Raw genomic sequence first — 16051 nt, forward strand, 5'->3', positions numbered from 1 at the left:
TTTACCCTTCGGCAGGGTCGTTCAGAACATTCTAATAAAAATAATGCGTTTGTCAGCCATGTAAGCTTTTAAAATAACGATATAAATATATTTGACAGATCCAACTATTTTTCAGCGGTACTTGCTGAAGGCTGTAACCAGAGCCATATACTGTGAGTCGCGTCAACGGAAGTTCTTATATTCATTACGCTAACGGTCCCAGTGACAGGTATGCACACATTGACAACTAAAAACTACCGTTAGTGTCAGAAATATATGTTTATCACAGTAAGGAAACCAGCTACTAACTGTGTCGAAGGGAAAGCAGCAATGTTTTAGACGTCTGAGATGTAGTTACATTTAGCTTATTTTAGCTATTACATATCTGCTAACGGTATCTATCTATCTTGATAGCTAACTGTCGCGACATAGCAGTATAGAGATATCGCTAGATGTGCAAATCGCTAGATAGGCTGTGCCATATATTTTTGGTAATGATTACAGTTTGTATTTTACATTTACAGCCGTAAACTGGGTAGTTTATGTAAGCCAAATGTAACGATAAGTGGCCCATCGGTTAACTGTCCTTTCACATATGCTGACAGTTAAGGGTATGGTGTTGCAAGTAAAGTCTGCAAACTAATTGGGAGCATTTGAGTTCACTCTTTTGCGTGCTCAGAGAAAGGTTTTGTCCCGGAATTGTGCCATTGCCCCATTAAAGAATAGCTTCAATGGCTGCAACTGCCCGTTGGATCTATTCCAACCAATCAGCTTTCCCTTTCCACCCCTGCAGCGCTCAGAAGCCTGGCTGAGTATTATTGTGAGGCTTTATTCATCTGCAGAGGGACAAAGGTTGAGAGAAGAACCAGCCGAAAGAAAAACGGAGGAAAATGTCTTTGCAGGTAATGCTTTTTACTGCTAATCGGTATCGTTAACTGACACCTTCGTTGGGTGATGTAAGCGTACACGAGAGCCCCGTGGCCTATTTATACACTGTAATTTAATATTTCAGATATCCTATCTAGTAGTGTAAAATTCAATATATCAGTGTAGCAGTTGGTCATGAGAGAATAGACTATAAACAATTCACAGAGGAACCAGATTACGTTGGCGAAACCTCATTTGAAACACAGTTGAAGCACGCAGCATTACGTCTTTTGTCAGCTAAAACAAGTCAATGGGCATAACCGGTTACCACATTGCACAACCCTAATTTTTCCTGCGTTGCACGGTCAACGATGCTTTTTGATATATCCTTCTTTAGAAACAAATCACGTTGACTGTGCGGTGAATACGGACGGTTCGTTCGCACGATGTTCGTGTGCACGCGCATTCCATCAGCAGCACCGGCTGAAGTTGTTGAGCAACGCGGACTTTGTGAAATCATGACATTTGCTGTGTGAGAGAGCATAGAGTATTCATACGAAATGTAAGCATGTCGAAGTGACATCTTACAATAGTGTGTACTGTGACTTGCATCACACAGTTGGCATACAGAATGCCAGGGAGTGAGATTAGAAATACCGATTTTTAATCTCCTCAACATTATGCCGTCGAAACGAATCTCATTTGCCCTCCAGATTGTCTCATTATTGTAAAACAGATTCAAGTAAATACAAAATCATTTTAGGTCACTGTTAAGTAGACTTGTGTTTTTAACTTGGCACACCAACATACTAAAAAGGCAAAAAGGGTCTTAGAAAGGGGACTGTTATAGTGCATGTGAGATTTGTCACTTAAAACTTCCATTCTGAAAATGTGATAAACTTGTCTTTTCTTGTAGGCAGAATTTGAGCAGCATGCTGACGATGTAAAGAAGGCCAAGACCAGGCCATCGGACCAGGAGCTTCTGGATATGTACGGCCTCTACAAGCAAGCAACAGTCGGGGACGTTAACATTGGTAAATACTTTCCCATCCATTCAATGAAAGATAGATCCTTCACAGCATACTAAAATCTTTCTTTCTTTTGTCTTTAGCCAGACCTGGAATGTTGGACATGAAGGGGAAAGCCAAATGGGACGCATGGGATTCCAGGAAAGGTAAATGCCATTTCAGGGACAGTATCTAAATGTAATGAGGATGCCCTTTATTCTTTCCGGGTTTTTAAGGTTGTGCTTGTGCATAATATTTTCTTTACTACAGCTATCTGTCAAAGGAACCCTTTGACTAATTAACAAGAACTGGTGCCAGTTGACATCAGTGTAGGGACAGTGCTTTTGATTTACCGGACTCCCTTCTTTTTTTCCCCAGCTTTTGTCCATTCTGTTCTTGTTTCAGTGATGTTTTGCATTTTCTGTGTTAGGAGTTAAATGTGTTTGCCTGAAGGTCAGAGAAATATAATTGGTCATTTAAGAATATGAGTTGTCCATTACGGATTCACTTCTAAGCATTAGATCATATTTTAGACCTGCTGTGTTCTTTCTGAATCGTATCAGAGTTTATTAATTTATGACTGCATTTGTGTAGAAATGCTGATGTGCAAGTAACCATCCTTATCAGCACTCAAGCCATGTTCCTTTATTATTTCAGGTATGTCTAAAGAGGACGCCATGACTGCTTACATCAAGTTGGCCAAGGAGATCATTGCCAAGTACTGATGTATAGTGACATTTAGAATTAGGAAGTGCAATAGAGAAGAAATGCATTTATTGAAGGCTCCCTTTTTTACTTTTAGTGTTGCATTAACCCTGACTACATGTATCTGTCCTTTTAATACTTGCACACAATTGCCTCTGGTCATTTCAGTCACGCACATTTTGTTTTTATGTAACTGATCAACGGTTTAATAAATTCTATTAATTTAGAAGCAGTTTGTCTGTGTCTTGCATGGTGGATTTTGTTGGAGTATATGAATTCATGTTTGTTTATCATGACAGAGGGTTAGAGGGACAGATAAGAGGGGACTTCTGGTGTGTAGGTACGAATGTGTTAGCCTGAAAATGGGGTCAAAAGTTAAGACAGACAGAATAGTTAAACAAAGGATTTAAATTTAAATGTCAGACAAGATATCAAGACTTATTGCAACCAATCACCATGAGCTTGATTTAAAGATGTTACTTAAGATAGAAGGTATATCGATCACATCATAGCAAGAATGATAGGAAATAAATGTAATTTGCTAATGGGATGCTTGTGAAAGAGCATTGGTTCACATCTGAAACCAAGGCTAGTAAATAGTATTACATTTTAGTGACACAGTTGAATATTCAAGATACTCCCTGAATATCCATTGGTCTATGTCTTTCTAACAATCTCTGCTGGCTTGATGAAATAAAATGAAACTTGTCTGTGTATCTTAAATTGGAATAATTGTCTGTGTCTCAAACTCTGGAACGAAATATAAAACAATTTGTCAAAGGAGACAAAAAAGCCAACACTTTACACAGTAATCATTATGGTATCAGAGTGGTTAAATATAGGTTTACAAAAGCATTTTAAATTCATTATGTCTTTTGAAACATATATGCAAATATAGTCAACTTAGAAGTGGCCTGTGAAGTTATGGTGATCCACTAAATAAATGAAAAGAGAACATATCTAAGCTTTTTATCATACTTGGTAGAAATAGACCGTGTGATGCAACACTGTATCCAGTGAACAGCACAATAGCCTTGGCTCTGCTAGTGGGGCACAGATTCACAAACACAAGCACCCCTTTGTCCTCATTAGGCAAGAATCCAACTGGGAATATGCGACCCAAACACAGCTGGGGGAAAGCTAGTGGGATCGAGGTACAAGATTGGGATCAACCATAGACATGTATAGACCTATACATGTCTATGGGATCAACAGCCCGCTGTTCCATGCAGTGTTCCATAGCTGAACTGTAAGTGGTTTGCTTGTGTCATAAGCATAGCCCTACCCTCATTTATGTCTTGGGTACATGCTAAATGAAGCAGAGGATTTTTCGAATGCTAAGTATCAACAACACCTTAGGGATTGGTTGAACAAGGGTCTAACAATAAGACAATGATATTTAAACAACCCTGTAGTAACTAAAGCATATGGGCAATCTCATACGGTATGTAGTGTACCCAAAATGTTAGACACGCAAGATAACATGAGTCAAAATTATAGTGTGAACAACAATATAGGGTAGCAATAAAAAGAGGGATAGTCATTCATATACACAGTGTGGACATGCGCAATGTCATTCCGGTTTCAAGCGAGTTGGACTGTAAACTGGGGGAAAGGTAACTGAAGTGTCAGACCGCCGTCAAGCTATCCGACACTTTTTAAGTCGTTGCTACTCTAATGTTTACGGTGTCCATGGATTTCCATTCATTTTATTTGCAGTTCATATGAAAGATGTGTACACAAAGAATGAACTAAATCTTCTGTAGCAGTTTACAAAACCTTGGTTTTAAACTCCGACCCTTCTATTAAAAGGTCACTGTGAGATCACAGTAGATAAAGCAATATATATAGGCCTATATACAGTACATTTATTATATGAAAACATATACCTTATTTCTCAAAATAGTATTTTAATAATAATAACAGTAATAATTTGTTCATTTTTGTCAATTCATCTTTCAGGTGTGGGAGTATTATAAAATGCCATGGTATGTAGGCTATGCATCATTGCTTGTTCTTCAACAGATAAGAGGGCTCAAAATGTCGCAGTGGACAGGGTCAGAGTTTTAAACTGCGACATTAGATTTTGTTCGTTCTTTGTGTACACACCTTTCATGGTATTGTTTTATACAAGTGAAATGGTGCATGTATCACCAAAGGCGTTCATTTGGGCATTTGCGAGGGTCAATGGACACCGTAAACATAAGAATAGCGGGGATTGAAAAGTGACGACTAGCTTAACGCCAGTGAGTCTCAGAGGCTGCATCGGGTATGACTGTATTTGTGTGCACACCGCTCACTTTCCCTGCATAACAAATCATTGAGTCGAACACAACAAAAAAAGAAGCTTTAAGGCAGCAGACTTTAAGGCAGTATAACTTCGAACTAAGGAAATATTTTCGGAACCAGCAGAGGTGAGCTTGCATTTCTTTGTTTTGTAACCCATTCACATCGGGCTCTGCTGTAAATCGAGTCTGACTGACCTATATTTTTGAAAGGGAAATTATTTTGTTATATAGGTTAAGTTGTCCACACGTGTTCAAACGGTTGATAGAGGCCCATTCAGGATTAAGTCTACTTTCCATCTATAAGAAAGTGTGAATTGGTGAACTTAAAGCATTGACGTAGCTAGCAGTCTTCAGATATGGTAAATAATGACGTTGTGGTTGTTGCAGACTGTCACGTAACTGAGCCTATAGCTAGCTTACCTCAAGAGGACTTTAGTTTGTTGCACCGCTCACTTTTGGCTGCTCAGTGAGTGCAAACCGTAGTAGAAACGTTCACTATTAACTTGTAATTTTCATTTTTGACCGTTGACAGGATGGACAAGCAAGTGTTTGAATCCACGGCTGAACGCACGTTTCAGTTTCAGAATACCCTGCCTCCGCTCCCTGTGCCTTCGCTGGAGGGATCGCTCACCAAATACCTGGGCGCAGGTGAAATATGATAGCAGGCACTGAATTTATTGCGTTCTTGTTTTTCAGTAGAAGGAGCAAATACTTGGTTTGGCATCATCCTTGAGACAATAACTATGTAAGAAGGAAGTTGTCTTAGTTTTTTTTTCTCTCACTCCTCTTGAACATAAATGTTTTAGTGAGACCTTTCACAACTGAAGAGGAGTTCCAGAAAACTGAAGCCATAGTTAAGCGGTTTGGTGAAGGTGTTGGTCGCGAACTACATCAGAGACTGCTTCAAAGAGCCAAAAGTCGGCGGAACTGGGTAACTACCTACAGATTCTCGGCTCTAGACCTCTTCTCAACTGCTTAAAAAAAATCACTGACAAAAGCCATGTCCCCGAATGCCTCTGGACTGTGTGGAGAGGTTGTTAGCCTTATGTCAATTTTGTAGGTTTACACTTGCCCAAGAGATAAGATTTTTTTTTTTTTTTTTAATCTCTACCCTACCCCCTCAGAACTTCTCTCATGCACTCCGTTACTGATTATTGTTCACTTTATCTTAGCTCCTTATAAACCTTTTTAATGCTTTTACTGCGCTTCTCTCTCCTTCCCTCTTTCACGCCCCACCCTCAGCTGGAAGAATGGTGGCTGAACTCGGCATACCTGGAGCTACGCATGCCCTCCCAGCTCCACGTGAACTTTGGGGGTCCAGCGCCCTACCTGGAGCACTGCTGGCCCCCCTGTGAGGGGACTCAGCTGGAACGCTCCAGCATCAGTCTCTGGCACAACCTGCAGTACTGGGACCTTATCCGCACGTAAGGAGTCTAGGTGTCGGGGTGTCTGTGGTGGGCTGGGTTCCCCTTTGTAAATGTTTACATGTTCATTCAGACACTGTACCGACTTAAAGGCAACCCGCTCTAGGACCTAGCCCCATGCATTACTCAAAATGTGTTGGTTTGAAGGGCTTTTATAAAAATGTCATTGGCCAGTGCTTAATGTTTTCTTGTTGTTTGATGGTTCAGAGAAAGGCTAGCTGTCCACAAGTCGGGCAGCACGGCCTTCGACATGGATCAGTTCCGCATGCTCTTCAATACATGCAAGGTGCCAGGCATCACCAAGGATACGATCGTCAACTACTTCCAAACAGGTAGAGCTAAGTTGTTTATCATGCAGACTCATAGAGCTGTTTGGCACTGTGTGGAACGGCGTGTAATTTGTAATGTGGTCTGTGCCTTGTAGAGAGTGAGGGTCCATGCCCTTCACATTTAGTGGTGATGTGTCGCGGGAGGTTTTTCACTTTTGATGTTCTGTGCGACGGTCAAATGCTCACCCCACCCGAACTCCTGAGGTAAGCAAACCGGCCCCATGTTGCAGTGAGTGACACTGTCGTCCTGATTTAGTTCAATAATGTGACATGCAAAGCAGTTCCGATGTTTTGCATAGAATTTGCAGAAGTTGTAAAGGTTATGCTCTTACTCAATTCAAAATTAAACAAAAAAAAACGGCTTTTCAAGGTCACATAATGACATACTGTATCTCTGTCGTTACTTTTGTTATAAATGAGACAGTACTTTTGTTTCCTCTTGTTTCAGCGTACTTTTGGTTTAATGGCTATTTGACACCATGAAACAACTCTCTTCTCCTTTTTCCTCTGTGTTGGCATGGAGACAGTCCCAAACACACTGTAGCTAGCTCAGTGAATGATGTTCGCTCTGAATGCCCGGTAGACTAACGGGCCTAACGTGTTCTGGTGGTTCCCCCCGCAGGCAGCTCACCCACATAAAGCAGTGCTGTGAGGGACAGCCGGCCGGGGAGGGTGTGTCCGCTCTCACCACGGAGGAGAGGACCCGCTGGGCCAAGGTAAGAGTCTCCCCTCAGCCAGACCGATCCCAGGAGCCTCACGTCTGTCCTGCATGGGATGACCACAGTAGGTCTGTCGTCACCTCCGATGAGCTGGGCACTTTTAATCCAGCTTATCCCATCAGGACCGCCCGTGAGGCTTATCCCATCAGAACAGTAGGTCTGTCCACACCCAAGCAGACCTTCACAGCAACGCTTAGTAACCTGAGCTGGCTTTTTGTAAAGATTATCCTCTTAGAGCATCAAGGTTGCTCTTATCCAATTAAAAGAACTCAGGTGTCACAGATCTGTACCAGGAGAGTAATGTAGTAGTCGTAGTAGTAGCAGTAGTAATAGTAGAGTGTGTTACGTTCTGTTTAATCAAGAGCATTCGATCTAGGCTTATTCATTTGTTCATGTTTCTAGTATGCTAACACAATACCCAATCAGGCACAGTGCCACATGCTAGGTATCCATTCAGAGGAAAGGGATTCTCTGGGGGTCTCAGAGATCAAATATCCTAGCCTGAAATTGAACAGGAGGTGATGGACAGTGTATTATTTTTGCAAAGACTTCACCCACAAACCCTTAATAATTGAATAATTTATTCTTTCATTATTGTTTGAATTTTGTCACCTCGTAGACAAGAGAGCACCTGATATCATTGGATCCAGCCAATGAGAGTATCCTGGAGGTCATTCAGAGCAGTATGTTCATCGTTTCCCTGGATGACTCCAAGCCTTATGCTACACATGACGACTATTCACCGGTAACGTACACACACTCACACACACACACACACACACACACACACACACACACACACAGCCATTTACATCCAGAATCACTTGTATTAATGTTCTATGTTATTTGTTGTGATATGACTATTTGTATGTTTTGAACGTAACATGTACAGATTGGAGTATGGAATGAATGTTTTATGTTGTGATGTAGTTAACTGTACATATGTCATGGAACAATCAATCAAATAATCAAATCAGTAAAACCATACCAAGTTTTATACCAGACCCAAAAACTGATTACAAACGTGCATACATACTGTACATTTACCAATCAAACCAGTGTATAACATTAGTATGACTCCTAGTGTAACTCAGTCCTGGTGCTACAATACACACATATACCCTCATTTACCTTCACACTATTTTTAACAGGTTGGATTATATGGATTTGTATGTGTGGTTTGGAGGTCAGATATTCAGAGGTTTTTGGCTCCGTATCCTGTTGTTATTTATAGATCAGAGGTTGCCTTCATTGCCTGCACACACATATAAACACAAACACGAGTTCTCAACCCGCTGACAGAGAGTGTTGGTGAGTGTGTTTCTGGGTGTGTATGTGCATGTAAAATCTTTCTCCAGTAGAGTTTGCATATATTTCTAAAACAGCTGTTACCCACTTCCCCTGCTCACACCTCTGTCTTTCTGCTTTATGTCCTTTTTCTGTCTGTCTAAAACCCCTAGATCACAGTGCAGGCTCTCATTGGTGACCCCACCATCCGCTGGGGGGATAAATCCTACAATTACATCTGCTTTGCTGACGGCACCTTCGGATCCAACTGTGATGTGAGTCCCCTCTCCGTCACACAATCACACACTGTCACTGCCACCTCCATAAACACCAGTCTCCTCTGGAGTTTCTGCAGGCGATAGCGGATTTCCTTTGGGAGCAGATTAAACTCTTCTGTCTGAAAAAAGCCAGGTGTCTCAATCACGTTGTGTATAATGTAACACAAATGGCAGTGCCAAAGTGGTGACGTACAAGAAAGAAGAGTTTTCTGGGGTGCCACATCCTTAGTGTCATGATTATTGTATACTTGTGAAGATGTACAGTATATGTTAATAATGTTAAAGATCTGAGACTGCCAAACTAGGACCGTATTCTGTGTGGATTTGAAAAGCAGGCTAGCAGTTTTTTCCTGTGTGTTTGACAGCATGCCCCCTATGACGCCATGATCCTCATCTCCCTCTGCTTCTACACAGACCGGAAGCTGAAGGCCTCTAACGGCAAATGGAAGGTGTGGACTAAAAGAGATGAGAATATATATTATTATTATTGATAATACTAATAATAATAATAATATATTTTTTATGTAATAATGACATGATGTTTTTTGAGTCAGTCAGTTTGTTTTCATGAATTTAGTGTGTGTGTGTGTGTGTGTGTGTGTGTGTGTGTGTGTGTGTGTGTGTGTGTGTGTGTGTGTGTGTGTGTGTGTGTGTGTGTGTGTGTGTGTGTGTGTGTGTGTGTGTGTGTGTGTGTGTGTGTGTGTGTGTGTGTGTGTGTGTGTGTGTGTGATGGGTCTGTGTCGTAGGGTTCAGAGGTTGTCCGAGAGCTGCCGCTCGCTGAGGAGCTGGTGTTCACCATAGATGACCGCATCAGACAAGACATCCGCCTCGCCAAGGAGCAGTACTACAACACAGTGAGTTATCACAGCCACCCCAGCCGACTTTGACTTCCAGTCATGGCTATCACCATGACTGAAATGGCTGAGGTTAACTTGGTGTTCCACTACCCCAACCCCCACCCCCCATGCCACAGACTCAGGACCTGCAAGCTGTGACCTACGCATTCACCTCATTTGGCAAAGCAGCCATCAAGAAGAGGAAACTCCACCCAGACACGTTTGTCCAGCTGGCCCTGCAGCTGGCCTACTACAGACTCCACCACAAGTAAGGGAAGCGCCCGGGGGAAACACTGCTTCTCTCTCTATCTCTCTCTTCAAAACAGTCTTTCTCCCTCTCTTTCCTTCTTGTGTCACCGTATAGATGGAGTTTAGTACACAGGCACTACGTGAGGGCCATCTCTTTGATCCCTCTTCTTCTTGAACGTGAACGTAGAATAGAATGTAAGTAGGCCTTCTTGTCTTCTCTAACCTCTCTCTGGTGTCCAGGGTGGGGTGTTGCTATGAGACGGCCACCACGCGGAGGTTCTATCATGGCCGCACAGAGACCATGAGGCCTTGCACCACAGAGGCGGAGAGCTGGTGTCGGATCATGCTGGACCCTACAGCAAATGTACGTTTGACACACGCGCACACGCATACACACACACACACGCATACACACACACACACACATACGCACCCACACATACACATACACACATGTGCATACACACACACACACACACACACACACACACACATACACACACACATACAAACACACATACACAGCCCAGCGCCTGAAACCCCCGTTAGAGCAAGCACAATGGCAATAGGGGCAAGAAAAAAAACCTGTTAATCAGGAAGAAACCTTAAGCAGAACTGAGGCACATAAAGGTACACACAAACACACATTTACTTTACTGGACACTAGGGCAAGTGTATGTGTCATACAAACACAGTATCTCAGTCCTGTTTTAGCTGGTGTAAGACCCCTGCTGAAGGATGTGTGCTGCTCTCTGACCGTGAGCTTTATTCCTTTAGGCAGAGGCAAAGAGAGGAGCGCTGCAGAAAGCAGCTAACACACACAACAAGCTCATGGCAGAGGCCCAGAATGGGAAGGGTACGTATGTCACGCCTCTGGGGAATGTGCCCGTTTAGTTCTGTCACAAGGACACACGTGCCTTTACATGAGTCACTGTCGGGTCCTGATGACACATGTTGTGCCTTTACATGAGTCACTGTCGGGTCCTGATGACACATGTTGTGCCTTTACATGAGTCACTGTCGGGTCCTGATGACACATGTTGTGCTGTCACATGAGTCGCTGTCTGGTCCTGATGTAACACGTTGTGCCGTTAAATGAGTCACTGTCTGGTCCTGATGAAAGCGTTCATCACTTAGGTTTTGACAGACACCTGATGGGCCTGGGTCTGATCGCCAAGGAGGGGGGACTTCCTGTCCCAGAGTTGTTCACTGATCCTGTGTTCGCCAGGAGGTGAGTAACACACACACACACACACATACACCCTCACACACACACACACACACACTCACACACACTCACACCATTCAGCCAAACTTCCTGCTATTTGCGTTGAACGTGTCATGTGTATGTGTGTGTAAGGTGAAAAAGTGATGTTAATGTGTTAAACAAAATCCCATGTTTCTTGTAGTGGCGGAGGTGGAAACTTTGTTCTCTCTACCAGTCTGGTGGGTTACACCACAGTGCTCGGGGCTGTGGCTCCCATGGTGCCCCACGGCTATGGATGTTTCTATCAGATCCGCGACGACAGGTGGGTATTTTAAATGAATGAATGAAACATTTGAATGATTGATACAGAAACTAAAACTCAAGAAATAAGTGTTATTTCAATCCCATATTCACCAGTCATAACACGGATGCTACACCAACAGATTCACACATAAGCATGTTGAACTTGAGAAACGCCTCTGAATCTGTGACTGCAGCCGTTGGTACACGTGTGGTAAAACTTGTGGCGACGGGACAAACATGCGGTGCCTTCAGCCAACATGCTAACTGTGTCTGTGCTAGGATTGTGGCGTCGTGCACCGCCTGGAAGTCCTGTGCAGAGACGAACGCCGAGACTCTCTTCCACACCCTCTCCACCTGCCTGCACGAGATGCTTCAGCTCAGCACCCGTTCTCAGCTCTAGAGTGCCATCAGTGCTGGAGGTATTCTGCTCCGTACACAGGTCACACCAGTAGGCCTTCACGTGTCTTCCCCACACAGCTTTTTACACATGGACATTGTGACATACATGTCATACTATACAATGATAACCATATAAACTAAATAGCATCACTTTGCTGCTTAAAACAGCAGACTGTTTCTGAAATACAGAGAGGAGCTTGACTGCAAGTTCCAATGTTTTGAACTGCCTCTGCTTCGATTCTGTCACAATGCAATGTAAAGTTCCCGATCCGCCAAAAGCTAATCTGTAATCTCTTCCCAAGTGCTGCTTATTTGATCCTCTACTCTATATGCAGCAGGTAAACCCTGCAAGCTCTTATCCGGGTCTTCCTGTGGTTGCATGCAATGCAGAGGCACCTTCTTGATCATTTCAGTGTATGCACACATCAATGCAATGCGCAAGCAACAGACACAAAACTGACTACTTACTACTAACTCAACTAGAGGACGATGTATTCGTCGATGTTATATTCACGTTCTGTTTCTTTTGCACAAATTAACTGTTCTTCAATGATTTTTTTCCTTCCAAAGAATGATTCATTTTTTTCGTAGATATTTTATACAATTGCTTTTATTTTTAATGTAACAGTATTTACACCTCAAAGTATTAATTGAGCTAATCTAGCCTTTCCAGCACTTAAATGTAAATGAATGTTAAGGGCTATCTCTGAAAATGTCAGCAATTTTTTGTCGTAGTTTTATCCCTGTGAACATTTGCCACTTTGCAATGTAATGAAAACCTGAATGAAGTACTTAATGTTCTGACCAGTCAAAAAAAGTATACTCCACTGATAAAGTCTAGCAACATAGACATGTATTCAGTTGAACTTTATTTGAAGATGAAGGCTGGATGGTCTGTTGCAGGGTTTTTGCAAAAGCAGGCAGTGTTAGGAATTGTGTTAATGGATGAATAAATGAATAACAATATTGTAGGAAAAGAATATGCATTTTAATTAAAATCTCAGTGAGTGTGGATGTAATGTGTATGTGAGATTTTATGCTTTGATTTCAGATCTACAGGACCTGACCTGTAAATAATGTCATGGATGTATAGAAATTAAAGGTAGTTGATAGGAACCTGTGATCTTGCTGTATATAACTCCAGTTGTAGTGAATGGTGTGCTTGAATGATTGATAATGCACATAGTTTTAATAAACAAATAAATTCTTCCTTGGGGATTGTCAGGTTTTATTTTGGAGGAACACGGTAAACAAACAGGATTAACTGGTTGATTGTCTGAAAGTCCACACATGAAAATACACCTATCATGTGTCTTCTTGCCCCTGGCTAGTATTCATTAATTAGATTCAGATTTGCTTTGTGCTTTTTCTTTTCCAACCGGTCACTGGAGCCTAAAACTAGACTGCCCCCTAAAGGCCAAGTACTATTATTCCACTTTAAAATGTCTCTCAACATGTGCTCAATACAATGTTTCGCCAAGCTTTTCCAGTGGTACACAAACGTTTTAACCTTTTTGTCAGAACTAACTATTGGTTCCTCGTCGTTTGTGTGTGTGTGTGTGTGTGTGTGTATGTATGTACAGTGGTGGCCAAAATTATTAGAACACCTGACAGATCTGAGAATAATGACCTTTTTTTGCCTCCAAAACATGATTTAAATTCATAATGTTCATGAAACATGCAGATGGTTGTTCTGAGCACAACATATATCAGATGAAGTGAGTCCTACTGTTTTTATCCACTTTTAACTTTAATATGTTGTACGTCCACCTTTTGCAGCAATTACAGCAGCACATCTCTCTGGCATAGAGTCAATGTATTTCTTGAGAACTTCAACAGTTATGTTATCCCATGCCTTCTGCAGGTCAAGCCAAAGGCTTTCCTTGGAATGTACAATAGATCTGTCAAGTTTATTTTCCAACTTGCCCCGAATTTGCTTGATGGGTTTGAAGACGGGACTTTGAGAGGGCCGGTCCATCATTTTCAATGTTTTAGCAGATTCCTTGTCGCCGGTAGTTTCGGCAATAGTTAAAATAATGTTTAGGGTCATTGTCCTCTTGGAAAATAAATCCAGGCCCAATAAGACGTCTCCAAGAAGGAACTTTGTGCCTCACCAGAATGTTGTGGTATACTTTTGTATCCATGATGCCGTCAATTTAGCCAAAGTCACCTGTTCCTGAGGCTTAAATTGCACCCCACACTATAATATTACCCCCTCCTTGTTTAACTGTTGGCAAGAGACACACATTTTTATATCTCTCCCCCTCACTTCGTGGAACATACACGCTTTGCTTGTTGCCAAACTGTTCAAACCTGGATTCATCAGTACACAACACTTAAACCAATATTTCTTTGTCCATTTCTTGTGTTCTTTTGCTAATTTCAGGCCTTACACTCAATTGTTCTCTTTCAGTAATGTTTCTTTGCTGCTATTCTGCCAAAAAAAGTCCTTCTTCTCCCAGTTTCCGACAAACAGTTCTTGAAGACACTGTTGCACCATTAGTCATTGTGATGTTGATCTCGTCACACAGTTCTTGTAACTCTTTCTTCGGTCCTGAAGACTGAGAATTTTGAAATGCTTCACTTGTGTGTCTGAGAGATGAAAAAAGAAACCTCTCCCCTTTCGGTTCTGGTGCCATGGCGGTCTAAAGTGTACTTTACAGTGCTGGGACTGCATCTCAAGTCCTTGGCTATGCGGCAGTAACTCCAGCAAGCATCAAAAAAACCTTTATTCGAACCCGTTGCTCACTCGTTAGCTCCTTCTTCACCTTAGCCATGTTCAAAGAGCAACATGTGCTTCGAGACTGCTTCTAGAGGCTTTGAATCTATAGCATTTGGTGGTGTGGCCTCAGTGACAAAACCCTGATGTTACCAATCACTTAATGAGCATTTTAGGCCTTGTACATTCAAAAATATCACCGAGCTGTGTCCTAAGACTCTTGCATCACCATCAATTTAACCACAAAAACACCTGACAATGATGACACAAGTCATTTGGCTTCTTCTGTGCAGGAACATGATTGTGTGACATTGACAGTGAAATAGGCCTAGCTCGTTTTTGTACGGAAAATGACCTAAATCTCATTATGATGGCTCTATTCTATTGTTTATAGAACATAATGATGACTTTGTAGATATTTCATTAGTTTTTAGGGTATTTAAATGGCCAATTCAATGAAAACAACTGAAAACTCTTAAATATGTCTAGTGTTCTAATAATTTTGGCCACCACTGTATATATTCATTAACTTTCCTGCCTTGACAAACAGTAATGGAGAGTATAGTAAAGGAAAACATATTAATCAACACAACAAAGCACAACGTTTTAGGTTGTCTCCATTACACAACACAACACCACGCAGTAAAAGTAATGAAAAACATTTATTTGAAATAGTACAGTAAACAACATATAAAAGGCATATCAGTGCAGCTTGACAGGATCAGCATTGATTGATAAGCCATGGAGAGGCACAATTAATGTAAGAATGTAAGCGTTCTTCCCCAGCATTTCTCTGTATGTGTTTTGTGCACTAAATGTGTCTTTGGTCCTGAAGAAGTCTGCCAATAAGGCATCTAATAATCAAATCAATAATCATAATTAAATAATGCCCTTGTGAGATTTATAGAGACATGTGTGTGTATGCACAAACGCAAGGTAACATGTATGTCAGAATAATAAATAATTCTCCTTTGGTCTCCTTTTTCTCTTTGGTGAAGCCATTCATCACAACATCACAGAAAAGTTTAATCATTCAGAGAAAAAGCACAAATGTTAAAAGTAAATGTACAAACCAAAATCAGTTTGGGTACAGTACTACAGACTAGAGTGACTGCCAGCTACCTCTCCTGCTGCTCAGTACAGTAGTTATGTCAAGTGTAAAAGGCATATGCACAGGCACTATTTTATCAGTAGGTCTCTGAGAGTGGCTTCTCCCTGATCAGTAAGCACTTTTGGTCACGGTTCAGCACATTGGGTTGAAATCAGTACAGAGTGAGACCTGAAGCTGTGGACTCGTCCATGCTTTCTACCCCTCCGTCCTTCAGCACACTCAATGCGGACATGTTTTTAAATGTACAATGACTTATCCTTAACATGGTGAGGGTATGCATGTGTCATTTATGGCAATTGAGGGAGAGGACATGCACGCACACACACACACACACACACACACAC

General features: G+C 41.8%; 3 protein-coding genes across 3 annotated transcripts in view; 2 read left to right on the forward strand and 1 right to left on the reverse strand.

Moving 5' to 3' along the window:
* The first annotated feature begins 101 nt into the window (after positions 1-101).
* On the forward strand, positions 102-2790 carry acbd7 (acyl-CoA binding domain containing 7). Its single transcript, XM_080857522.1, has 5 exons — positions 102-208; positions 773-881; positions 1763-1880; positions 1958-2020; positions 2511-2790. Exons 2-5 carry the CDS (start codon positions 870-872, stop codon positions 2576-2578), a joined length of 261 nt encoding a protein of 86 aa, XP_080713648.1. The 5' UTR covers positions 102-208; positions 773-869; the 3' UTR covers positions 2579-2790.
* A 2100-nt stretch (positions 2791-4890) lies between these two features.
* crot (carnitine O-octanoyltransferase) lies at positions 4891-13021 on the forward strand. Its single transcript, XM_080857518.1, has 17 exons — positions 4891-4972; positions 5379-5494; positions 5653-5777; positions 6089-6270; positions 6478-6602; positions 6695-6803; positions 7222-7315; positions 7938-8063; positions 8779-8880; positions 9249-9332; positions 9630-9737; positions 9857-9987; positions 10209-10332; positions 10746-10824; positions 11106-11199; positions 11378-11497; positions 11758-13021. Exons 2-17 carry the CDS (start codon positions 5380-5382, stop codon positions 11876-11878), a joined length of 1839 nt encoding a protein of 612 aa, XP_080713644.1. The 5' UTR covers positions 4891-4972; position 5379; the 3' UTR covers positions 11879-13021.
* Positions 13022-15239: 2218 nt separating this feature from the next.
* abcb4 (ATP-binding cassette, sub-family B (MDR/TAP), member 4) overlaps positions 15240-16051 on the reverse strand; it is a 23165-nt gene continuing 22353 nt past the window's right edge. The window contains exon 27 of the mRNA XM_080857283.1: positions 15240-16051. This exon is cut by the window's right edge and continues 246 nt beyond it. The gene's annotated coding sequence lies outside the window, so the exon portion shown is untranslated.

Source organism: Sprattus sprattus (assembly GCF_963457725.1).
Source record: "Sprattus sprattus genome assembly, chromosome: 19".
Classification (NCBI taxonomy): Eukaryota; Metazoa; Chordata; class Actinopteri; order Clupeiformes; family Clupeidae; genus Sprattus; species Sprattus sprattus.